This window comes from Thamnophis sirtalis, unplaced genomic scaffold (genome assembly GCF_051295495.1).
Source record: "Thamnophis sirtalis isolate CommonGarterSnake01/CBP01778 unplaced genomic scaffold, rThaSir2_p1.2 scaffold_9, whole genome shotgun sequence".
Lineage (NCBI taxonomy): Eukaryota > Metazoa > Chordata > Lepidosauria > Squamata > Natricidae > Thamnophis > Thamnophis sirtalis.
In genome coordinates, this window is record NW_028261389.1 from 46372225 (window position 1) to 46399677 (window position 27453).

The following is a 27453-nucleotide window of genomic DNA, read 5'->3' on the forward strand; positions in this document are numbered from 1 at the left end:
CAAAATTTAAAAAAACCTATACTCTACATACTGTTCAACCTTCCATACACATGGGTATGAGAATATGTATTTATAAGATTTATAAACTACCTCACTAAAAAGGCCCCAAGCAGTAAATAACTTTTCTATATTTTTCTCTTTCTATAAATTATTATTATTACTCAGCTCTTAGAGCAGAATGAAATCAGATACAGCAATAAAAAGCATGAAAACAGTCATGTCTGAAACTTAAACCCACTTATTCACCTTAGTCCTCACAAATACAGTATTCAAACAGAATCTGTGGCTGAATAGCAGAATTTTACAACAATATAATCACTTTAGAGACTCTTGTCCATCAATAAATATATCAAATTCATCAAGGTGACATAAGTTCTTTTCAGTCCTAGTAAAGACTGAGTTAAACACTAGAACAAAACTTACATCAAAGGAGAGTGCATTCAATATGCCAACCTCTTCTGCTTCATATTGGCTTAACCTTTGGAAACTGGAGAGCCATTTCAAGTAGTCCTTGACTTACAAAAGTTCATTTAGTCACCGTTCAAACTTACAACGGCACTAAAAAGTGACTTATGACAGATTTTTACACTTATAACCATTGCAGCATCCTCATAGTCATGTGATCAAAATACAGATGCTTGGCAACTGGTTCATATTTATGACGGTTGCAGTGTCCCGGGGTCATGTAATCACCTTTTATGACCTTCTGACAAGCAAAGTCACTGGGGAAGCCGGATTCACTTTAACAACCATGTTACTACTGAAGTGATTCACTTAGCAACTGTGGCAAGAAGGATCATAAAATGGGCAAAATTTACTTAACTGTTTCACTTAGCAACAGAAATTTGGGGCTTAACTGTCATCATAAATCAAGGACTACCTGTATAACTGACCTCTAAATTGCTGAGGGTAAGACACTGACAGACTCTGGTGAATTCCCAGTGACATTTAGAATAAATAAATATGCAGACAGTTAGTGGAGAAGTCCAATAAACACTTACAAGACCAGAAAGTAACGAAAATTCAGAGAAAATGCGGTAAGTCAGTTTTTTCCTTATAGTGTTTTTCCACCAAGCAGATCTATCTCTATCAGCTATCATTAATGGAAGCAACCCAGTTGGAATCAGGTTAAACTTCAGCCAAGCAAATAGAATTACATTACTCGCCAGTTTTCCTTTGTTCAAAGACCAGCATCTAGTTTCAGAGCCACATTCCCAATACATCTAAGTAACAAGGGGGGGAAAACATTAAAAATTCTGACTACATTTTTTTTACAAGGGGTAAAGAATGAAAAGAGTGCAATGCTCCCACCACCTGAAAGATTTATTACTTTTTGTGGCAGAAAACAGTGGTGGGAATTTAAAATTTAAAATCTTAAAATCACTGCTGCATTCTTTTAGGTTACGACAAAGGCATGTTAATTAATTTGAGCTATTTTCTTTTTACAGGATTGGAACACCACTCCTAGATTTAAAGCATTTCATTTGTTTTATGGCCTGATTATTTTAACACACACACACACACACAAACCTGTGAATTTGAAGCCATTGGAGAGGACTATGCCTTTTGTTATTTTGGTGATTCATTACTAGCTATTTTTCACTGTAGTGACAGGCTAGAGAAATCTTTTGCAATAAATGTAAGTAAGCCTAGAATACAACCTTTGCAGAAAAGTTTAGGGTAAAGAAGAATACTTTCAAAAAATTAAAAAATACTTTGAAACATTTTAAAATTAATTTTCTTCTGGCATAAAGACATGATATAAATCCAAAAATAAGAGAAAAAGTTGCAGTGCAGAGTTATCTTTGAAGACAACTAAAAGTTCAACTAGTACTGTGTTTCCCCAAAAATAAGACAGGGTTTTATTTTCTTTTGACCTCCAAAATAAGTGCTTGGCCTTATATTCGGGGAGGTCTTATTATTTTTGAGGTACAGGAGGTGGCGAGCATGATCACCTCATGGCTGCTGCTATGTTGCAATATTTTCGGGGAGGACTTATTTTAGCACATACACTCAAAAGCCCGATTGGGCTTATTATCCGGGAGGTCTTATTTTCAGGGAAACAGGGTAGCTTTCCTCTTTCCCCTTCAGTTATTCTGTATTTGCTAACAAATGTCCCTATATATTTTTTCCTGCCCCCCAAAAGTCCTACATTTTTTAATTTAGACACCAAGTTTATGTTAAGATCAAGCTAAGAATAAAGAATAAAAGCTACATAGAGATTTGAAGGTGCCTCAGGAGCACAAACAACATGGGTTACTTACACAGTATTAACAACAGGTTGTCCGTCAAAAGCTGAATATGTTGACTCTACTTAGTGAGTTTAACATCTGCTACCTCTTTTAATAAAGATTAATATCAGACCAAAAATAGTAAATATTTGTCATATACAGCAATGATTAAACTGCCAATCTTTTGATTTTCAACTGAACACAAAGTCCAAAGGACAACTAAAAATCAGCATTACCTCTAAATGACTTACCTTTCTTAATACATAGTACTTCTTCAACTTCATTAACATAGCAGTTACTTAGTTCAACAATACAGCTGTTAAAAATAGTTCCTGCAACCAAACAGGTGACTATATAATCAAAAGAGCAGAACAATGAGGAATGAAGACTAATGGAATGTAATAGTTGGTGATAAATATTTATTATACCACAGTGAAGGATTATCTTCTTTTAAAAGCTGAAAATAAATTTGACAAAATAAATAACTATATACAGTATGTGTTGAAGAGAGGGAACTGGCAAATGCATATTCTAGGACTGCCTTGGGTACACATCCTGCTGGGTGACCTCGGCCAGTTACTCTGTCTTAGTCTTAGTAAGAAGGCAAGGGCAAACCATTTCTGAAAAAGTTGCCAAGAAAATTGTAGATTAGCAGATTCAAGCCTGATCTAAAGAAGTATTAAAAAGTCTTTATAAAAACTGTGTAATCAGCAAAATTAATTTAGGATGGAATCTAAGGAAATGAAGGATGCAGGCAAAATGACATTGGGGTCTACTACAGTTGAACCTCTACCATTACCAACTCAGATGGTCATCTGCAACTAAGTGCCTGATGGGTTTTATTACAGCTACAGACAAAAATATAAGACAGCAATATTGAACAGCATCAATGATTTATAATATTCTTCAGGTTGTCCAGGAATATTCCTAATCAAAGGCAATACTTTGTTAAAATTTTATAAGAATGAAGTACAGTAAGGAAGGGCATGGGCCAATCTTTTAGTGAATCACTGAATCACAAGTATAGATTCCAGCACTGTGGAAGATATTCCTAAACCTACGTTCCAATAGCATTGAAGGAACATTGGATTAATACTTTGATGTATGGGGAAAGATTGAATACCTAAAATACTTTTAAAATTGGAAGCATTTTTGCCTATTACAACATTTACAAAATATCCAATAATTTGCAGAGCTGATATCAAGTTCTGATTGTCTATTAATCACATGCTTTGCTTGATGATAGCCCTATTTGTTTTACAATAGGAGGGAAGACTTCACTAAAACCATTTTCTCTTCAATTTCACCGTTATATCTGGATGTCAGATTATTAGGAAATTTTAAGGTTCTTAGATCCTGATGGTCATATTAATTCATGTTTGGTTTCTATATCTAAAAAGCTCCGTATTTTATTAAGGGCAAGACTGGAGGCCAGAAGGTTATTGAAATAATTGCCTCAAAAATGTTTACAGGATTGTGAAGACTTTATATATGGATATAATTGTGATTATATATTTTAATATTAATTACGAATCACTCTGATGGGGTAATATCCTGAAACAACTGAAATAAATAATCCCAGCAAAAAATATTTTATAGCAGGGGTTTGTAACATTTGGGAGAGGGCTGGGAGATGCAAAGTCTGGAACTGGACTTTGAACAACATATTAAAGTCTACACTGATAAAAGATAGTCAGGATAAAAACTGCCTCTGATTTATATTTAAAGTTAAATAATGTGATTACTTTTCAGTAGTGCACTCAACAACATCCCTACCTGGCACTTTACCATTTGTAATTGACTTGCTTTGGAGGCCACTGGAGCCCATATTAAAAGCTTTCTGGAAATACTTTCAGTTTGAATTCTCAACATTCTAAATAGTGTGCGTCTCTGTGATATTCACTGAAACATTTCAGAACAGCCCCAAATCAATTAAAAGTCATCCAATTTATTTAATGCCAAGGACTTTTTCCTTGAACCTAGTTAAAATATTTTCTCTATTGACAAAAAAAAGTTCCATTAGAATTCTCTTCCACAAGTATTGTTCCTTTAAATAGGAAAAGACATCAGCTGCAAATTACATAGACTAGTTATTTATTTATTAAAAGCACAACTTGAGTGAATTATTTATCCTTGCTCTCAGTTGTTAATTTAATCGTACAAGAGTTCTGCAACTGACATGTACAATGTGCACAAAACATATGTAAAGTGAATGATATAAAATAATATATGATTGTATTTAACTTTTGCCAACAGTCCCCTTTCATATATAAAAGATTAAGCTCAGGTATCAATGGCTTTCAAATACATGCATTATGCATTTTCCATTATTTATCAGATGTAATTTTACAAGAGCTATGTACAACTTCAATATTTTTAAAATAATCCACAATCTATTAATTTCAATGAAGAATTAAATGCACAATTTCTATCAAAAGCTTCATTAAAGACTTTCAATGTAAATCCTGCAATAATATTCCATTGTTCCCTCAACCAATTTAACCTCAGTAATATACTATTATTACTTTAAATATGTCGTATTTGCAATATTGGTAATCTCCAGTTAATACTAATTTATTACCAAACCCAGATTAAGTCCAGGCCCAAATTATTTTGGCCATTGCAACCAACATTTCTAGTTTAGTAAAAGTTATGCTTACTGGTTCAGGGAGGCAAAGAACAAAAGTTGCAGACATTGGGAAAACAGAAGAGATTCTGCTAGGCCAGACATAATTGCTTAGAAGGCACAAGCTTTGCACATTTTTGGTCTGTATATTTTCAGGCATCTAGGTTATTGTAGTTCTGGCTTTCTGACAAATAAAATAAATGTTTTCAGAAAGGCTGTGCTAGCCTCTGGGGGAAAACGAGTGCTGCATCATCTTGGAAAACAATCAGCTTTATCAAAATCCACTTCCGTGAATGTTGCAAACTATCAGTTCAAATGTGCAAATTCTGCGACCGGGAGAGTTAACTGTGAATTCAGAGAACCTGAGAAATAGTCTAGACTAAGGAGAGCAAAGCAGATGATTGCTTGATGACTCTGAAAATAAGAAAGCGCCATGGATGCTGGATGCTCAGGCCCCAGCAGGAGATTCTGAACGTTGAATGCACGGTATAATACTGAGTTATCTAGCAAGCCAGGAATACCAATATGCCATTATCCATATATTTATATCCTCCGTTTATCACAGTATTTCCTTTCTCCCTACGAATTAAAAAGCATCATACGGAATAGATGTTAAAAGACCCTTCAAAATGATCTCCGGCGGAAGCCCATCTACAACACTGAATATAATCTAAGTGCGTGCGCGTGCGTGCGTGCGTGTGTATAAGGAATCATTGCCGGGCGCAGGTGAGCAAAGAGACCCAAAGCTGGGCATTCAAGTGACCTTGCACAGACACTCGGTCAGAGGGACGCCTGAAACACCTGAGTAAGGAGACAGAGAAACTGCGATTGCCGAGGGAGTTGGGGAAAAGAGACGCGGTTCCATTCATCGCAGGCGGCCACGGCGGCGGCACGCAAAAAAAAAGGCATCTTTCTGCAATCCGGTGGTGCCCACAACTGTGTCGAACTACAACTCCCAGAATCTCCAACCACGTTAACCAGAGGCAATGAGAGTTGCAATCCAATGCCACTGGGTGTCACGACTCCTCTGGAGCGGCAGCTTTGGAGCGACTCCAGAAGGAGGAGCAGGAGGAGGAAAACCTACCAGCGGCGGGACTTACCTGCGGAGGCCAGCAATACCACCCTTCCCAGCCGCAGGCGACGAGTCAGCAACAGCAGCTCCCACTTCTTCTCTCGCTCCGGCTGCCAGATCCGATCCTGAACACCAGCGGCGGAGGCACCACGGGGCGCGGCTGCGCATGCGTTTAAAAGCACAACAACCTCGATCGGGGCGGAACCGGAGTCCGCCGATGCCAGGTAGGACTTCTGGGATGGAGTGGAGAGCTGCGCAGCTCCCCCTAGAGGATGTCGCTCTCTACTGCATGCTGTTGCCGGAGTGGAGGTTCCCCAGCAACCTTGCCGGAGCTGCTTTTTCCGCGGGGAAGCGAGAAAAGTAGGAGAATCGGAGCTGGAGATTAATCCCTCCGAGGTCTAAAAAATACTGAAAATTGTATTTCACTTGGACTTGTCCTGAGCTGTATTTTCTTGGGAGAGAAGCGAAATGATGACATCTGCAAACTGTATTGTCAACATTCCTGCCGTATTTCCTGCTTGAAGTGGTTTTTTTTAAAAGCAGCTAAAAGTGGCCCGTGCAAGGCTTCCTCCCACCTCCGGGGGAAAAAAAAAGTTCTAAAATCCTATTTCTAATTCAGGGGGAGAGAAATCGCCTGAAGCTGAGCAGGATTATTTCCCAACAAAAGTGTCGCTTGACTCAACACTTTCTGGACCATATCCGCCACAGAGATTTCTAAAAAAATTCTTATAAATGATGAACAATCTTATGGTCTTTGACAGAAAAGGTTTTTGTGCATGTTGTACATAAAAAATTGACTTGGCTGGCCTCTTTATTCTTTTGACCACACCCTGTGGAAACTGGTGCTATCCCAAAAGTTTTAATCAAATTAATGAAAATGATAGTCACCTGACTTCCTTTTCCTTTCTCACCAACATTTTGTGTCCCTCAATTAAATCAAGTTTGACACTTCTGGTCTATGGGGATACTCCATCATCCAGATCATGGTTGCCCCAAAGGACCAGTTGCCTCTTGAAGAAGCACCTGCTTCTTGTCTTTTCTGATTTTTTTGTTTCTGAGCTATTTGTCTTTCCTGGCTTTGATTTTTCATCATGGCAATTTCCACTGTTTGTTCTAACATTCAATTTGCTTTCTTCTGTTGCTTGGTCCTAGGTAGTCTCTTTCCATATTTAACCCTGTTTGATTTTATACCATAGTCCTCTGGTTCCATATCAATGAAGTTCAGGACTTCAAAACAGTTCCTGGCATTCTTTTTGCAAAGGATGGGAAAGTGCTTAGGATCTTATTGTTGAAACTGGCTGTAGAACCTCTCTTCGACTTCTTTCAATCAGTAACATAATCAATTTGATTTCCGTGTATTCTGTCTGACAACATATGTGCACACTGGTGTCACTTAATTGTTGAAAAATGTTACAATGAAGAAATAATTAAATCAGTAGAAACTGGTAAATTATTTTCCTGTTTTATTTCTAGGCTATCCAACTATATTTTGTTCTGTTCCTCATAATTTCCCACTTTGCTAAGTTTCCAAATGGCAAATCTAAGCATTGGAAGAAAAAATCCATCTGGGTCATTTCCAAGCTGGAAGAAAGACACTGGAAACTTGGAGGCTGATTGGAAAGATGGTTTAATGATGAAGTAGAACCACGTGAGTTCTGGGCAGCTGACCACATGGAATTGAGAATGAGGGGTTTTTATACCTTCTCTTGGGCTTTGCACTTGAACTTCCTGTTCCTGTGCAAGAACATGCATTTTATTGGCTGTTGTCAGATTTCCATGGTGCCATGTACAAATCCTAGGAGTTTGTCTTAGCTAAGCTTAGTTGAAGTTTGGCTGATGCAATGAGCCAAACAACCCTTCGGCTTGTTGGGCAATTCCTATTGTGGCTGAGGACTAACCCTACCTTTGTTCAGACTTTGCTGCAGGGAATTTGCTTATGAATAGGGCTAGCTGTCTCTTTATCTCTTAAGTGCTGATATCTGGTGGGACTATTAAGAAAGGTGGGGGCTATTAAGAGTGAGTCTGCTTCCTGCATCTAAAAAAACATGTTTCCAGGGAAATATAATATTCTGCCTTTTTAATATTTCTCAAAATATTTCATTCTTCTAGGAGAGGGGTGAGTGCTAACTTTCTACATGTGATCTGCTAGATTAATAGATGGTGTTGACTGATTTACTGGCCAATATTAGAAAAATGTCTCCTCTCCCCCATATCAAATATGTCATCCTGCTTCTCTTGTAATGCCAATTAAACTTGGTTGAATATACAGAAACTTTTATCATTTGTTACACTAAATTCTACGATAATCTTATCATAAATCATTCTGTATTAGGATTTCTGAGCTATGTCTTTTTGTCAGTTATTTCACTGCCAAATCCTCTTCCTATAGGTTATCCCATAGTTTACAGAACCCCACCTTTGTAATCCTGTAAGATACAAGAAAATGAATAACACCATTTCTGATTTTCCTGACACCAGTTCCTTATCCTTTGTAACACTCAAATAGTATCTATTCATAGAGATACTGCAGGTAAAAGTAAAGATATATGTAAACTTTCAAAGCAATCATATGCATATTTACATATTATTAAACCACTGCAGTTACTGAGGCTTAACATCTAGATAAATCTTTGAAATTGCATTGTGAATCATCTAATTCTTAATAGATGCATATTTTGTCTGTTGCAATTACAATGTGGGACTTTTTAAGCATTCGTTCCATAGCTGCTCATACTATACCATGTCCAACCCGTGGAAACTATATTCAAGAGAAACGTCTTTGGGAAGTTAATATGACAATATCATTTAACTGGTCCAATCACCTTTGACTAGTTAGCACATAGTTTTTAGGCCACAACCTCAAAAGCCTCGTTTCCCTTTCTGACTCTTATTTTTTAATTACAACAAAATAAGAATCTAAAGGCATTTTTCTTTTACCTTCATTTTTTTGCTTTTCCATTTCTTTTCTTTCTTCTTTTCTGAATAATTGACCTTTTTTATATCACTGAGCGATAGGAGAAAGGAATGCATCCCAACTGGAAAAGGTTGATGCAAATTATTTCTATGACTGTGACTTCCCTCCAAAGGGGTTCTCCTATGAAGAACGAGTGGAGGATAATTATAGATTTGAGATGAGCCAGATCAGCAGCTGTTGCTTGCTTGTATTTGTTCTCAGTTGTAAGTGACAGAAGAAGAAAACTTGGCAAAAACATATCTCCTGAAGTGGAAAGATGCGTTCACCCCTGTGCTTGTCAATCCAGTCCTGTGAAAGCTCCAGGGAGAAATTAGAACCCTGATAGGCTGTGTGCTGAAAGCAAAGAGAGGAACAAAGTAACCTGAATGATTTTATTTGGGGAACACAACAGCCCCACATCATCACCTCTGTATTTGAGTGCCCTAGCCAGAATAAAGGGTGAGTGTTTCCAAAATCTTATTGTGTTTCTTTTTGTTTTGGCATCGCTATGAGTGCTTGAAAACTATATCTGATTTCTTAACAGCGCATTTCTAATGCAGACAATTAATTTAACATTTAATCAATACCTAGACAGTTTACCACCTCCAAAAATACATAGCAAAGCTTTGTGGAGGTGTAAACTCCACAAAGGTCCTCCCTTAGCTTAAACATAGTTGAGGCCCTTCCACAATCACTTCATTCCTTATATGTTAGATTTACTCCACATGCTTAGAGCAGTATGGAATTACTCCAAAATGTTTGCATTAAAAAATGGAAAAGATATGGTGGAAATATTCCTACCAAAGATGACTCCCAAACTTTTGCCAACTTCTAGTTGTTTTTGGTAATTTGGGCCTTAAGGAAGAATAATACCTCTAATTATTACTTTCCATATACTTAAATATATTTAAATATATTTTAGTAATCCCTTGGAATGACTTGTGTTAGAACTAGAATCAATATGTGGCTCACTGCTAATGTTTTTGTCATTTTTAATTCTTTTTTAACATTCATTGGGTCCCAACTATCATCAAGGGATCTTGCCTTCCAGAAACCATGAGTAAAATTGCAACTAACATATTTATTAGAAAGTTTCTTGTTGCTGATCAATGTATACCAGTGGTTCTCAATCTGTGGTCCACGGATGCTGGGAAGGGCATGATGTCATCACAGGGGGTCTGCAAAGGCTTGAAGAAATGTTATGATTTAAATCTTGAGTTAAGTCTTGGAGGTCCATGGCCATGAAAGGTATTTAAAGGGAGTCTGTAGTGTAGAAAAGGTTGACAACTACTGATGTATACCATTGATAAAGGCAAATACATTTTGTAACTTTGTATTTAGCTTAATCAATGAAAATATTTCACATCAGGGACAAGAGCTATATTATGTACAACAATGCTGGGCAGCTCACAAAACATAAAAATATTTTTAAAGAAAGTTCTAGTTCAACAGTCGTACATTGAGATTTTATTGATATTACCTTTTTGCAATGCCATGATTAGTGGTTGAGTAAGGCAATGCATATCCTGTCTGTCAGCAGGATTGCTACACAGTTGCAGGATCTGGTATCAATTATGGAATTCACTATCTACATCAAAAGTGATCTCTACATGTAACTAACTTCTGCTTTGTTGAAGTTACTCTAATGTATCCAAAGGGAAGCAGGTTGGAGAATGAATTACATTACTGTAATTCTAAAAGAGCAACTTGTAAAACTCTAGTTTGATGAAATTATACAAATACCCAATAAAGCAGAATAGTTGAAGCTCAGGGTTGAAATGAGGGGCCCTTGATGTTCTCTGAGCTTAGTTGTTTTCTTGCAGACGTTTTCATTACCCAAAGTAGGAAATCCTCAGTGCTAGTATATCCAGTTCAGGAACATTCTGATGACACCTTTCATTGTGAAAACCATGACCGTTTAGGTTTAAATCAATATTCTCCATGAAGTCCATTGGTTTCATGTTGTGCCTTTATCTTCCATTTTTTCAAAAGCATTTTGGAGAGATGACCGTCACATACTCCAGTAAAGTTGCAAATGCTACCTTCTTTGGGTTCCACAGGCTACTTCTCAAATGGAAAGGAAGCATCTACAAACTGCTTTACAGAGAATTTATTCTCTTTGCCAGTCTTTACACAGCGATAAGTATATTGTATAGGTACAACTTTTTTCACATTCTACATGCTTAGTCCTAACAGAAATATTTTATAGATTCTTCCTTTAAAATATGGATGTCCAAACCTTTGGCTTACTTGAGCTGCATTAAGTGAAGACAAATTGTCTTGAGCTGCATGTGAAATATATAATATAGTTAATATATATAAATAACAAATTTCCTTTATTTTTTATATTTTAGTTACATTTTGTGCGATCTTTTTACTAGCCATCCAGGGCTGCATGCAGCCCGCAGGGCCCAGTTGGACATGCCTTCTTTAGAAACTTTTCCTATTAATTTTTTTTATTTCTGCAAGTCTTGATGTTTCCCCATATCTGCCAGTGTTTCTCTTTTATACATTCATCTAGGGTACCATTTTGACTACACAAATACTGGAAATTGGAAAATGAAGCTGTTTTTGGTATATAATAGATCATAACTGTTCAAGAAGGTTTTGTTTTAAAAAGCTGTGTTGAAATTTATAAGATCTGTGCAAAAGCGCTGCTTTTCAAGCTTGCTTTTTGCCATTATCAAACATCTTGTATAATTTGATTGTTTTGCAATTAAAGCAAATAATTTAGGCGATTCACTAAAATTATTTTGTGGAATTTTTGGTTATATTTAGAATTAAATGTATTGTAAAACATAGTTACATATTGTTTTAGTATTTCATAATGTTTTCATAAAACAGTTAAATAGTTTAATGTTTCATAATTGTATCTTGACAAAGAAGGCAAGTGCCAAACAAAATTCTTGTCTTCACTATTGAGGGGAAAGTATCAAGACATGACAATTGTAAATCAATTATCTCTGAAGGACACCACATGGCAATTGTCATTTCATGGAGATATAAATTTACAATGAGCAGCTTCAGTGAATGTGATATGAGAAAATTCAGCTCAGCTTCAAATCTTAATTGAATGTCATCCCTCTGTAGAATTGCAGTTTGAAGCAAAACTAAATGTGCAAGTATTTATTTTGCAATTGTTTCAAGATTTCACTCTGCTACAATTACTAATATAATCCCTTATAGTCAGATCTAGATTTGATGTAGCTTTGAAGTCTGTAGCTATTACAACCTCCAACTGGAACTAACGGTGAAATCTCTCACTGCAGAATCTCTCACTGCCTTCCTTCTGTTAGGTCCAATATACAATCTAGTGCTGGGATGCTTAACTTTGTTCTTAACTTGTATTTATTTAGTCTTTATATCAAAAGTCCCTGTCTTTTTTTGTCACAGATTTTTCCTTTCAGGAAGCCAGAAACGGTACTTTGAGAAATTGTCCCTTTACTGTGACAAATATGCAGAACAAATTCCAGTCACTTTTGTTCTGGGTAAGCTTACATTCCATTTCATGCAGAGTAGGGATGGAAACACTTGCAAGGCTACTTTATAGAAATGTAAAACCTAAAATATACTGTACAGTTGTTGCAACCTGTCCCAATCCCTAAGGATTTGAGATGGAATGGAAACATAAATAAAGTTCCAATTGATTTCCTCTAATTGGTGGCACCACACTAAGTTATTGGCTTAATGTGGAGGGTTTTTTTAAAAAAAAGAAAACCCTGGATAAAAACCCCTTCCTCACTATATGTGGCAATTGTTCCAGTCTTACTTTGTGACTAGTTAACCCATCTGCTGCAGCTTCTCTCAAATCTTAAAAATGACTCACACCTGGTTTAGGAGACCCTTCCCTACCCTACTGCTCTCCAGATCTCTTGGAGGTACAATTTCCAGCATGGCCATAGTTGGAGAGCACTATATAAATAAAGGTTTACTTGGGATTTCATCAATGTATTTGGAGCAGGGATGGATGAAAAAAAGAATCTACTGCTTGATGTCAAGGGAATTACTGGAAGAGTATATATAGAGTTTATGCATGCATAATATTAGAAGATCTTCTGTTGGGTATATAACAAGTAATGTGAATCAGGATTTTTGAACTCTCCAGGGTTTTATGTTACTTTGGTGGTGAACCGCTGGTGGAACCAATTTGTAAATCTGCCATGGCCAGACAGAATTATGTTCTTGATCTCCAGCACTGTTCAGGGAAGAGATGAGTATGGCCGATTACTCAGGAGAACTCTAATGCGTTATGTAAACTTAACATCTCTCCTCATCTTTCGATCAGTGAGCACAGCTGTCTACAAGAGATTTCCAACTTTAGAACATGTGGTAGAAGGAGGTACTGTTCACTTATTTTCATTCCTGTCTTGACCTAGTTAGTCAACATTTCCCAGTGTAGCAGAAATTTGGGACAGTGCTTATGTGGAGTCCCTATAATTACACTGCATTGCAAGAAACAAGTAGAGATGAAGCTATTAGTTTTATGTTTTTATGATTACTGTAAGCTACCCAAGCTGCTTAAGATGGGTGGCCATATAAATATTTTAAATAAATAAATATTTTTATAATTTAATATGATCTTATACTTTACTACAGGTTTCCCCAATCTGGTATTCTCTTTTTATTACAACTTCCGCAATCTTTAGCCCTCATACCCAGTGGGATGATAGAAGACAAAGATATTGGGGAAACTTGCCTTATTTTGTACAGTTTCTCATGTGACCAATCTCAGGATACGACTCAGCACTTTGTGCAATTCTCACTGTATCACAGTACTGTCTGTCACTGGGCTAGAAATCCCCCGTGACATATAATTCTTAATTTGCTCAAAAAATGAACTCTACTCACACAGAGGAAGCCTAAAAGGCCATTAACTTGGTTTAAACAAGGTTCAAATTGCCCCTATTAAAAATCAAATTGCCCCCCTGTGGGTTATGGGCCCCACATTGGGAACCACTGATATAGTGTTATTTCTACTGGGCCCAGTATACTGTGGATAGTTGCAAGAGAATAACCATAGATAATAGGTAGATTATATCCCGTGATACAGCCAGATGCCTCTTGTCAGTCACTCTGAAAAATAAAATGCTGGACTAAGGCCTTGATCTGATCAGCAAGGCTGTTATTATAATCTTCAGTAAAAGCTTATCATCTAGCAACAAGGGCTTCAGTTCACACATCAGAGACTAATTGTATGGAGGTGAAGTGGTTGGGATGAGAACTGAATGTGATGTACAGGATAGTTGCCTTTGGCAAAGTCAGCTAAGGTTGTGTTGCTGTAAAATATTTATGTAATAGCTATATTGTAGAGGAAAGAATTGAACTGATACATAGTTCAGACAACTAATTTTTTATGAAGCAAAGCTCTTTCAAATTATATAAGATATAATGGGCCAAAAAGATATTACTAAAACACAACATGCCATAACATGCATAACAGAAATATAGATAGTAAGGTATTATTACTTTTCTTTGTAAATAAAATAGTGGCTGTGTGGATGTGTAGGTTGTAAAATTAACATTTATTGGGTTCATCACATGACAGATACAGTAAAATAGCTTCAAAGTCATTTCTGTTGGCCACTGGTAGTCATCTTTGATTTGAGCACTGGATTAAAAACTACTTGTTTGAAGAAGTGAACATACATTTTAATACACGGGCATGCATAAAATCCAGCTGCATTTCTTTATACACAGGTTTTATGACAGCTGAAGAAAGGATAATATTTGATGATCTTAAATCACCCCATCTTAAATATTGGATCCCTTTTGTTTGGTTTGGAAATTTGGCAACCAAAGCAAGACAAGATGGAAGAATCAAAGATAGTGTGGACTTGCAAACATTGATGATTGTAAGTAAGCAAATGCAGTGAACAATTGTGAAAAATATTAGAAAGCCAAAAATACAATACTTATTTTTCTATTCATCTACTCCATATAAATTGTTTTTCCAATTTCTTTATCTATCTTCATTTTTTCATATTCTGAGACTTGCTGTTCTTGTATTCCTGTGCAAGGCTGTTCATAGATGAAAATGACACTCAAGGCAAAAAGAATATTCCAAAACTGCCCACTTCCTAACCTAAATGTTTTCACTGTACAGTATCTGAAGGCTATCTCCAGGCTTCAGGAAACATTTGGTTAAATGGCTGCTGATGGCCTCTTGTTACTATAGATGTTTGGCTTACCATTTGACAGTTCATTCTTTCTTATATCAGAAACATCTCAGAAATAACCAACAGACTATTACAGCAATGTAATATTGAGAACAGAAGCCAACTAAAACCCTCTAAAGCATCTTCAGAAACCAAAAGACCCAGTAGTCCAAGAAGAAGAAAAGAAATGATCTACAACATACAGTGTAAGGACTGTATAACAGCCACTCTGTAGGACAAATGGGCAGAAGACTAGCAGAGCACATCCCTGAACCTCAACTAGAAGACATGATGAAAACACCTTAATTTCACAATACATGGACAAACCTAAGCATTGTTTCAACTGGGAAACTATGAGCATCCTAGACCAAGCTAAAATGCCAAAAATGCTAGAAAATTCCTAGAACCCTGGCATGCAGACAAATTAGTCATCAACAGGAACATAAACAACTTCTACATACTGACAATCAAAGAGCCAAAAAGGAAACAAAAAGACCAAAATATATCCTTTTCAGCAGCCAACATCCAGATAAGCAGGAGTTAATACTGAACCAGACAAAAAAAATCTAGCAGAAACAATACCCTAAATAAAGAACTATTAAAGATAAACTCACACTCATACCGACACTGGCAGGGAAATATTGTATATAAACAAAGAGGTTACCATGTAGAGTAATGAAACATCTATGGGCAAACAACCAAACTCCGAGAGAACCAAGGAATCTTCAGTTTAGTGTAGCAGTGGAGCACTAGATTAGAAACCAGGAGATTATCAATACTAATCCCAATTTAAGCAAAAAGGCATCTGGGTAATCTGGGGCCAGTGACTCTCAAACCTAGGAAAGAGGCAATCCAAACATTTCCCCAAAAGTCACTAAGTAAATTGCAAGGAACTATTCCAGGCAGCCACCAGAAGCCAACATTGACTGGAAAGCACCAAAGAAAAGTGTCATCAGAACATAGCCTCAGAATTCATTATCTTACTTCCTGGCAAATATCATACAGTATCTATAATAATTAATACATTGTGATAATCCTCAACAATACATCAGTTGCTCTATTTGTTTTTATTTTCCATTTAGGAGATGAATCGGTTTCGATCATGGTGTAGCCTACTATTTGGTTATGACTGGGTTGGAATTCCACTCGTGTACACACAGGTACAAAGTGAATGCTTATATATTATTAAATATATCTGAGATGTATTAGGGTAGGGTGAAATCTTGAGTGCTGAAAACTTTAAATTCATATATAAATACTTTTATATTCAAGCATTGAAAACGTTTCTGTACCTCTCACTACTCTGATTTAGCTTTTCTTAATTTAAGGCATTCAAGTCTCAGTTCCATCATCTCCAGATACAGTGTTAATGCAGGGGTGAAATGCTACCTGATTGGACCAGTTCGGACGAACCGTTATTTCCAATGATCAGCTGTGACATGTAATTTATATTAGCTAGAAAGCAGGTTTTCCAGCTTTCTAGCTAATATAAATCGTGTGGCACAGCAGATTCCCCACACACTGCTGTTCTACTTACCTTACAGGCGCACTCAGTAGCAGGCTCTGCCCGCCCACCCGGACGTCACCATGTCCGTTTTTTATGCTCTGAGCATGCACGGAAGTTCCTGTGCATACGCAGAGGTGATGTGTGCACTCACATTTGAGAACTGGTAGCAAAGGTAAGTAGATTTCACCCCTGTGTTAATGGCGTCATAAATGGCTGAGGTGGCTGATCCTAACAAGATTCATACTTGCAACATATCTAAAGAACCAGAGATTTATAAGCCTTGTTTATTTACTGCCAAGTACAACCAAGGAATGAAATCCAAGATCTTCAGAAATAGAAACATTTTGCATTGAATGGGCCATCACGTTTTGTAATTCGTATCTTCAAAATATAGTCTTTTGCATGCCTCCTCAAGTTAGATTTCCCTAGATATTTCTTGTTGCCCTTGTTGACTAGGAATTCTGGACATTGTAATACAATACCACAGAAGTTAAGGAAGGCAGGTCTTTAGATATACTGTATAGAAAACATCCTGCATTCATTGTTACATTCATAACTTTGTATGAATGTTAACTCTTCTAGGTTGTCACCCTGGCTGTTTATACCTTCTTCTTCACCTGCCTTATTGGGCGTCAGTTTTTGGATCCTGACCAAAGCATCCCAGGTCATGATTTAGATCTTTACATTCCTATCTTCACATTGTTACAGTTTTTCTTCTATGCAGGATGGCTTAAGGTAAACAATAATGTTAAAAAGGGTTGGAATTTTCTGATAGTTTTCTTCGAAACCAGAGACTCATGTGAATGAAAGTTTTCTTACATGAACGTGAATAAAATTTTGCTAACATTTTAATATTTTCTGGGAATCTGAGTTAACAATTTACTTAGCACCAATTGTCATGAAGCAAGAAATACTTTACAGTTGTACAATAGTGCTATAAAAACATTTGTGCGCATTTTAAAGAGCTAACAAAGCTGTTTGTCTGCATAAGAGACCTTGAGTACCTCTGCACTGAACATATCTCTTACACATTAACACTAACGATAAGACACATCAAAGTATTTAGCATTTATAACTACAGTGTTAGCTGTACTTCGAGATCAAACCTCATATGCATATTTATAGTACCTTGATAAACCCTGCCCATTATCAGGGGTGTAAATGTATTTAACTATTTATTCCTATGCCCACTGTCATCCATACAATTTCCCAGGTTTATATATAGCCTACTATCAGAACTGCAGAAACCATTCTGATATTCAACTGCATTCTGTGTAAGTGTCTGTGCCTGGTCTGAGGAAATCACAAGTTTCAAATTTCATAGATCACTTCATTAGACAAAATGGAAAGATTCACAACATTCCAAGAGGAGATCCCCAAAGAATGAGTCATAGCTATCAGATGTTCATCACCAGGCCTCAAACAAGAGCAAAGCTAATTAAAGGAAACGGTTTCCAATTTTTGCTTAATTTTCTTCAAAGATCAAATTGCCTGCCTTTGACTTGGCTTGGTTGTATTGTTAAATACAGCTGGATGTACATATTCAGCCAATGCTCTTACAGTAATACAAACTTCAGACTTCTTGCATGCAAGATCTCAAAATTAAAAGATATCACAGATCACGTAACATTGAGTCTATATTTTTTTCTAAGTTTATATCTTTTAGGAAAGAGATTCAAGTGAGTAATTAACTGTCATAATTGATAGTTATTTCTTGTCAAGCTTAATATCTGTAAAATTCATAGTTCTTTCTGTATTTTAAGTAATTTCATTGAACCCACTATAAATGCTACTTTTTGTTTTCCATGTGGAGAATAAGTGCAAATTTTATTTTGCATTTGGATTTATTAAAATGGAATATAATTTAAGTGAAGAATATTTAAGGCAACAACATCTAGAAAATATACTGATGCCATTAAAACATTTCTATTAATCATTCATTAGAATAAATTCTGCAGATTCTAGAGCTAATTATATTTTGGGTGTTTATTTGCTTGCTTTTAATACAAGCACTATTGTTTTATCATGTTTTGGTAGGATACATGGATTAACCACATTGCTGTGCTATTATAATGTACTATTGAAATTAAATTAAATCAGACATAGTGCCAGAATATGTCCATTAGATGGAAGTGGTTTACCTTGCTTTTTTATAATTAATGTAAACAAGTCATCAATGCTAGTGTAGAGTGCCATTTTCCTCCCTTCACTGCCTCTAGTAATGCTTGTTTAACCTATAATGGATTTTTACTACCTAAGAAAATAAATTCCTAATAATCTTTCTTGTAAAGGAACTTTATTTTCTACTGATGCCTATTTGAGAAAGGAGTAATATGAAATGTACATATATTTCAATCTGATTTTGTTATAGAAGTCAAGTATTATATAGTAGATAGTTCTATGTTGTGGAAAGAATGAAGAAAGGAATATTAAAGTCAGGCAAATAACTTTTATAGGAACATATTTTTGAGGCTGGTGTTTGTGTGGGAAAAAATAAAGGTATGTCTTACTCAGCATATAACATAGTGAAAAAAAATCACCTCTGTTTTCCTTGTCTATTACATATGGAAGCCTGTAGGCGCTTCCTTCTATTGTGAAGTGACAACTTAGGTAGCTGCCAAAACTAACTGGTCAATATCAGAAAATAAAAGACTAACTGAACTGAGAGAAGAAGAAATAAAAGCCGTGAAAATATAACTAGTCTAACGGATACATGCAAAGTATGTCTTTTTTGGGGGGGGGGGGGGGAAGGTACAAGTGGAGAATCCGTCTAACTATCTTATATATTTTATACCTAGTGGTTAACAGGCAATAAACCTATGCATGCAAAGTTGATTTGTAATAATTATTTGTTTTCACTAAAATTCATGAGCTATATTACAAATTTATCGTGGCAGGCTATACAGTTTAAACAGAATAAAAACTAGTTTCAAGAAAATTTAGTGTATTAATGGTAAAATAAATAAGGATTGGATATTGAAGAAGGTCATTCTGCTGGCATATAACATCCACTGGTGAAAAATAGATTTTTCTGCTCCTTCACTGCTCCAAATTAGTTTCAAAGGACTGAATGGCTTTCCAGGATAGATTTGGACCAAGCACAGCCAAAACAAAAGGAAAAACAAACACTGTCCTTTTACATGAGCTGGTTTTCTTGCATAATATTTTGGGCTATAACTTTTAAAGAATAATCCAGACTGTTATTCTAATTTCTAGCATTATTGGTATCCTAGCTTCTGATTTAACAATGTTGTGGTTGTAGTACCTTAGTGTTATTTATTATTGTATATTATAAAATAATATACAATAAAATAATATGTTATATTTCCAAAACACTATTAAAATCAAATACATGCAATAAAATAGGACAAAGCTGATAAACTACTCTAAAACCATAATCAAACAAAAATAGCAGCAAATTTTCCCTTCCTCCACATGCGCAATGAGATGGTCAGGTCAGCGTCTAGAATCTTCCTCCAACACATAACGATTCCCTTCCCAAATACAATGCCCCTCTCCCCGTTTCAATGGCAGCCGAAGCAGCAGCAAAGCAGAGGCTGACAGTAAATTTCATCATAGCAAAGTCAAGATGTTAAGACATCCTAAATGGAATTTGCCTGTTGAAATGGATATGCTGAATTATTTTAATATAATTAGTACAAAATTGTTACCTGCTTCAGCATAACAAAGGATGCAGAAATGTATTTTCCTCTGGATATGTTTTCATCTATATCTCTGATTCACAAAGGACATTTAATTATAAGAGTATGTGTATTCTTTTGCAAGGAAAACAGTTTTAAAGCCAGATGATTTTAAGTTGTTGCTTGCCTGCCAATCACATTATATATAGGACAGTGATTTTCTCACATGAAATCCTTTTAATCCTAGCCCTTGTTGTCTGGGATTAGTCTGTAATCCTTTTTGTTGTGGTAGCCAAGTGTCTAAAATAACATGTAATTGTCTTCCATTGCATTCCATTCAATCCTGTGAGATTATATGCCACATACCAATGCAGCTAGCCAATACAAAGTTTCTTAGTGTTGTCACACTTGTATATATCTTTCAATTTCATTTAAGGGTGTCCTGTTGTAGTTTTGCCAATACATAAAATAACCAACTTGTTCATAGGAAGAGGAAATTTAGTATTTTCCAGATTACAACTTTGCCATGATACTTTTGAGGGATGTCTGGAGCAAAAGAAATTGAATAATAAAGAATGCCAGATTGTTTACTAATCTAGCCGCTTGATAAAATTGTAGACTTTATTTACTTAGTTATTATTAGTTTGTTTCATAGTGAAATAAAAGAAAATACTACTGCAGTCTTGGTTTAAGATATAAGGATTGGATGCCCATGTAGAAGAAAAACATATGGAACAGCTAGGGAAATATGAATAAATAAGAATAATAGACAAAGTCCTCTGAGATTCAAGGTAATGTACAAAGAAAATTGATTGATTGATTGTGTGCCATTAAGTCAGTGTTGATTCTTAACAAACATGGATTTTCTCCATGACCATCTCTTTCTAACCTAATCTTCCTGGCATTTCAGTGGTTCACCCATTGCCACTGTAACCAAGTCAATCCACCTTCCAGATAATCTTGCTCTTCCTCTCTTTCTTTCCATTTTTATCAGCAAAAGAGCCTCTTCCAGAGAGCTGTAATTTTCCTTAATGTGCCTGAAGTAGGATAATTTGAGCTTGGTCATTTGTACTTTAAACTATGGGTTTATTTGTTTTATGATTCATTTGTTTTTTTTTTAGATATCCATAGTATTTTCAGGAGTCTTCTCAAGCAGTAAGGTTCAAAAGCATCAGCTTCTTTAAAGCCATACTTTCACATCTATAAAGTGTTACAGGGAATACTATTGCCTGCATTATTGATGAGAAACTGCCAAATAGGCTGGAATGAGGAGTCAAGCAAGGAGTTGTTGTGCGGCCACAAGCAGCAGTATAACTTGACCTTCCCACAAATCCATGATCGTTCCCAGAGGAAGCAAGCAGCCTGATGAGATCCTTGTAACATAGGTGGTAGAAAGTACTGACTTCAACTGTTCACATGTGGTTCTGGTTGCTTGCATCTCACAACTATTCCATATTTATAGACACACATCTGAATAACTTTTCAAAGGTCTTCATGGATGTTCCTCCAAGTACTAGCCTATGTGTCTTTCTTGACTGATTGTTCCCTTACTTTTGACGGTTCATCCTAAAAAGCAGAAGCTATCTATCACTTCAATAGCTGCATTATCAGTTTTAAGGCTGAAGTGTTGTCACTGTTGCCATTCATTTGGTTTTCTTCCTGTTTAATTTCAGTCCATTTTTCACTGTGCTGCTTGACTTTTATTACTACTTTACAGCTTGCAGCTCCTTTGCATTTTCAGTTATCAATATTGTGTCATCAGAATAATGCAAGTTATTGATGTTTCTTTCTGCAATGTTAAAACCACACTCATCTCACCCCAATCCAATTTCCCTTAATATTTATTCGGCATGTAAATTGAATAAATAAGGTGGAAAGATATTGGATGGTCTAGGAAAGTATATCAAACAGTACCAATCATTTACAGGAATGCAGCAAAACAAGCCTAGCATATTTTACCTAAGTATGGCATATTTTACAATGGAGGAAGAATATTCAGAGGAATCCCACCTATCAAACCACCTTTTGCACCTCATGGTTCTACCTCATGCTTCCACTATTTCATTCTAGGCCACCATTTCCCAACTTTCTGAGACTTTTATGAATTGTAATCACTATGACTGGATACCGTTCCACTCGTGAAGAGTTGACATCCTACATCCTTGATTGCTTCTAGCTCACTCTATCAACTGTGTTGTGGGAAGGAGAGAGGGTGAAAGGCAATGTAAGATGAACCCTATAGCCTGCTCTGATTTCCATTTGTTACCAACAAGTGTCTTGTGGGAAAGTTCTTTGAATGTTGTTACTTTGTTTTTAAATAATATGTATTGTTTGGGTGGAATTGTTTGAAAGATAATTTGGGAGGATTATAATCCCAAAAAGCAGAATATAAATAATTGCAATAAATAAATAAATATGCAAATATTTACACCTTCAGCTGTCCATTTTTAATGTTTTGTTCTATTTATTTTTGTTAGGCTGTTCTGAGTGTTGTATCTGGAAAGGAATGCAACATATCCATCTAACAAATAAATACACAAAGCAATAGTCTCTTGAAAAACCAAGGATTAATGCTTAAAAATATGGCATGTCCATAAATATCTCATCACACAATGTAGTGTATCTATTCTATGTGAATTTCTCCTTGATGTTGCCAAAGAACCGTTCATATCTGTAATGGTTAGATGTGTTTGTAAATCAGCTTTGGATAATCCAACTTTAATTACAGGTTGCTGAGCAACTTATCAACCCATTTGGTGAAGATGATGATGATTTTGAAACAAACTGGTGCATAGATAGGAATCTCCAGGTAACACCCTTTTGCTTCATCTGATTGCTATTTTTTGCTGTCTTGCAACATCATAAATTTATGCAATTTCTAGCAAGAAATAGCACAAGTGTTGCATCCTGCTCCCATCTTTATAAATATTTTCTGGATTAAAGTAAAATTATTTATAGTTCAGTGCTCATATACAGTGCTCATTTTGCAAGCTGCTGAAGCTTCCTTGCTGTTGGTTCATTCGCTTTTTCATTTACATTTCAATTCCTGCTTAGGTTACTTTTTTGTATTACTGTCAAGGGGTCTACAAACATTGTCTTATCATGTGCAACTGCAACTAATGCTACAATATGGATCAAGGCATTCAAAATATATTGCTGGGTGTTATCCAGTAGAGTAAGATGCAGTTCATGGCAAGGTTACTGAAGCAATAATGGAGCTGTTCAGCAAGAAGTCTGAGCATGCAGTGTCTAGAAATTGAGAAAGAAATATTCCAGCAACATTCAGGTAGTAATATTAGAAAGCCATCTTTTAAAACATAATTAAAGAACCATTCCAAATAAGGATTTCCCCCCTGTTTTGAGCATTTCTGTTCCTGGGATTTTTAAACTATGCTGGTGGGAGTAGCCAGAGTGATTAGATTTGGTAACCTGTAGACTTCTCTGGTAGAATGTCTTCTGTCAGGATTACATGACGGAAGCTGACTCGTTATTAATATCCATTAGGTCTTGCAACAGGATCCCCCCCTTCTGAGATTGTCTAATTTTTGTTCTAATTTGATTCATTCTGATTGCAGGTAAGGCTACATCAAGGCTGTCTCACTCAGTTACTGGATATCTAAAGATCTAAAAGCATCTTCTAAAGATTTGTTTCCTCTTACATGGTTACCACATTTTAAACTCTCCTTTTGGCCCAGAAAAGTACAGGCTGCTGTTGCTGCTTTAAATAAAAATGATATGGTTGTATTATGCAGTTCTTTGGATTGTGACTTATATTTGAGATATTTAAAATGTGCATGGCAGGTGTTCTAATTCTTAATTCTTATAGGTTTCACTATTGGCTGTTGATGAAATGCATATGAATTTACCAAGAATGAAAAAAGATATTTACTGGAATGATTCTTCAGCCCGTCCACCATATACATTAGCAGCTGCAGATTCCTGCATACCATCCTTCCTTGGATCAACTATTGAAATGGGGTATGCAAATCTGCAATGTCTTATCCTACTTTTTCATATACAAATTATAATATATCATTAACAGCCTCTTCTTGTAATTAAAAAAAAGTTAGATGGAACCTTTACTTACCCGTCATTATATTCCCCCTAACATATTACCATTGAAAATCTGTTAATAAGCAACATTTTTCAGTAATAAAGGCTATGGAAAAGACAATGAATGCTATGGAATTTTCCGCCTCAGGTGACCTTTGATAACTTTGAGGCATTCTCATAAAAGATTGTCTTTTTTCTATCAGTTGAATATTTTTTTTCTTTGACCTAGGTAAGAATTATATTTTGTTTGATCTTAGCTTTTAGTTGCATTTTTAATTTAATTTAATTATGTGATGTGAACCCTAATAGGAATAAGGACAGGCGATTTTGACCTTTCTTTCAGCCTGCCCTGTTTCAGAGATTTGTTGTGGAAATAAAATGGATGGGTCTACCCTTCACTCAGCTGGAGGAAGAGTGGACAGATTAGACAAATTCAAACATTTCTTTTTGACTTACCAGAACCCATTGATTAAAACCATGAACAGCATTTAAACAGTTTATTTTAAATAAAAGGAACACTTCAGTGCTGTTTGGAATTCTCAGATGAAATCCAACAGGCTTTCCTGAACATTTTAGAAATATATATCAAGAGGATTTGGAATCCGAATTTAATTAATCAAGCTGGAAATGCATGATATAAAATTTCCTCTAAATCTACTTTCAGTCATCAAGTTACTATAAAATAATTCATAAATTCACATAATATGTGAATATGTGGACTTCATCCAGATATGTGGACTTCATCCAGCATACAATTATTATTGAGAATGTCAGGAGTTAAAGTTCACATGGCTAGAGTGGAAGAAATACAATTGGGGGAGGCTGTTCATTATTTTTGTGGGGAGGGTTATTGAATATGAACAGGATTTTTCTTTCCCTGAAAAAACAAAATATTCACATAACCCCAGGTTTTGATTTTAAGGGCCGGTCCTTGTTGATTTATTTTTCTGCTTTGTATTTTTTTATTCTGATATTTTTTTCATTGAATAATAATTTATAAAATCTTTTTCAGAGAAAAATGAGATATGTATAATATTTAATAAAATAATGGCATAGCCCATGCAGCAATGGGCTAGCCTAGAAACCCGTGGCACGACAAAACCGCGCTTGACTAAGCCGCGCCCGATTAAACCGCGTCGCTGACGTCATCAACAGGGCGACAACAGCGAGCGCGGAGAAAGAAGGGTGCTTTAAATAGCGCTTTGAAAGCAAGCCGATTCAACTTAAGGTAAGGGTTAGGTTTAGGGTTAGCTTTAGGGTTAGGGTTAGGTTTAGGGTTAGGTTAAGGGTTAGGGTTAGGTTTAGGGTTAGGTTAAGGGTTAGGATTAGGTTTAGGGTTAGGTTAAGGGTTAGGGTTAGGGTTAGGGTTAGGGTTAGGTTAAGGGTTAGGTTTAAGGTTAGGTTTAGGTTTAAGGGGGTTAGGTTTAGGTTTAGGGGTTAATTTAAGGTTTAGCGTTTACAGCGTGGTTCTGTCTCCGCGCTGTTGTCGCCCTGTTGATGACGTCAGCTACGCGGTTTCGTCGAGCGCGCTTTAGTCGAACGCGGTTTTGTTGTGGAACCTAGAAACCAGGAGGCTTCTAGCCCTTCCTTAGGCATGAAAGCCAGCTGGATGACTGGCCCTGTCAATCTCTGTCATGGGCTGAGTTGAGCACTCACCTCACAGGGTTCTGTTGTGGGAAAAATTAGGAGGAAGGATTAGTAGGTATGTTCACTGCTTTCAGTTGTATATGAAAAAATCTGGGAATAATAATAATAAAAACAACAATAATAAAATAATTGGTTGATTGCAGATCTAATAATATGATCACAATATTAAAACTATTTTTGTATTTATACCACTACTTAAGGAATTGTTTGTAATAATAGATACAATTCAAATAGGATCTGCAAAAAGTTAGGGCCTGTGTTTTGTTTATTAGCCAACCAGCCATACCTCTTCAGAGAAAATCCACCGTATTGCCCTTTCTTTCCCCCCACTCTCCCCTCCACTCCCCATTCAGGAATGATCATTCGGTCTCCTCAAGTTTTACTGAGATTGTTTGAGGACTAAAGGTTTCATTTGTCCTTATAGAGTTTTTTCCTTTGCCAATGATATAGGTCAAGAGACCCAGTTTGCTCTTAATACATAAAATAAATGTTGCATGTTTTTTCTTGCAGCCTGGCAGACAGTCAGTTCTTCCATGCAGAAAACTGGCTCCGGGATGATGATAAAGTTAGAAGGCAGCATTCGGTGCTGCGAAGGGTGAAACGCTTTCTGAGTGTCCGAGAAGTCTCCCCTTTGCCCAGCAGGAGGACCTACCAACGGCAATCCAGTGAAAGCTCAATTTTTTTCCCATCACATGAAATGCGTCATATTGATAATCTTCTGGAAATGCACTCTAGAGGGAGACACTTCCCTTTAAATGGCAGAAAAACTCATAACTGGTCTGATAAGGATGGAAAGATGCATGGAAGTATGGATCTTACAGTTATTCGAGAAAGCAGCAAGAATGATGCTCTAGAGAATTCCAATCAATCCAAAGTGGATGAGAGAATTAGCAAAGTAGACTCAGTAACTGTCAAAACTAAGAGCAAAGAAACCAGAGTAGATTCAGACAAGGACTCCTCTGTCATGACAAGAAAATATTTGGGCAGTCAAAGTGAGTCAGAAACAGATTCTGAAGGAATTGTGCTGACCCATTGTGGAACACACAACAGCAATGCAGATTTGTTGACAACACCTTCAGAAACAGAACCTCCTCATACGGAATCCAAGCAACAGGATCCACCTTTGGGTATGCCAAAAGGAAATAAATCACCCTCGTCTCAAAAATCAACTGTCAATATGGCAGATAATCAAAGATGGAGATTTCCAGATGTTCTTGCTCAGCATGAAGTGCTCAGTACCAAAGAATTGGCAACTTCCTCTGGAAAAAACAACTTAAGTCCAGATAGCACACCTACACCTAGTCCTATTTCTCCAAATACATTTGACATATGTTACTTACTAGAGCAACCAGATACTAAAGAAACTGATATTCTTCATATAGCTGAGTTTAACAATGATTCCACTAAAGATCATCTTTGACAAATAGAGTGCTATGGACTCATAGTTTTGATATAAAGTTCTTGGCATGTAGAATGTTAATTTGCCTTGGAGAAACAAAGCTTGGCAGCCCACATAATGTCTATCCTACTGTGTATTTTCAATGCTTTTATTTTGATAAAAACAATTT

General features: G+C 36.2%; 2 protein-coding genes across 4 annotated transcripts in view; one reads left to right on the plus strand and one right to left on the minus strand.

Annotated features, from left to right (window-relative positions):
* The window catches only part of RAB3IP (RAB3A interacting protein), a 44401-nt gene extending 38323 nt beyond the window's left edge, over positions 1-6078 (minus strand). For all 3 annotated transcript variants that reach the window (XR_015697751.1, XM_087723453.1, XM_087723451.1), the window contains exon 1: positions 5958-6078. The gene's annotated coding sequence lies outside the window, so the exon portion shown is untranslated. The remainder of the gene's footprint in view (positions 1-5957) is intronic.
* On the plus strand, positions 5609-27429 carry BEST3 (bestrophin 3). The gene is made up of 12 exons (XM_087723450.1): positions 5609-6153; positions 7403-7577; positions 9105-9341; positions 10875-11038; positions 12276-12370; positions 12988-13221; positions 14580-14734; positions 16120-16197; positions 17127-17279; positions 22914-22994; positions 24012-24163; positions 26396-27429. The coding sequence occupies exons 4-12, from the start codon at positions 10887-10889 to the stop codon at positions 27303-27305; spliced, it is 2010 nt and encodes a 669-aa protein (XP_087579576.1). The 5' UTR covers positions 5609-6153; positions 7403-7577; positions 9105-9341; positions 10875-10886; the 3' UTR covers positions 27306-27429.
* The last annotated feature ends 24 nt before the right edge of the window (positions 27430-27453 follow it).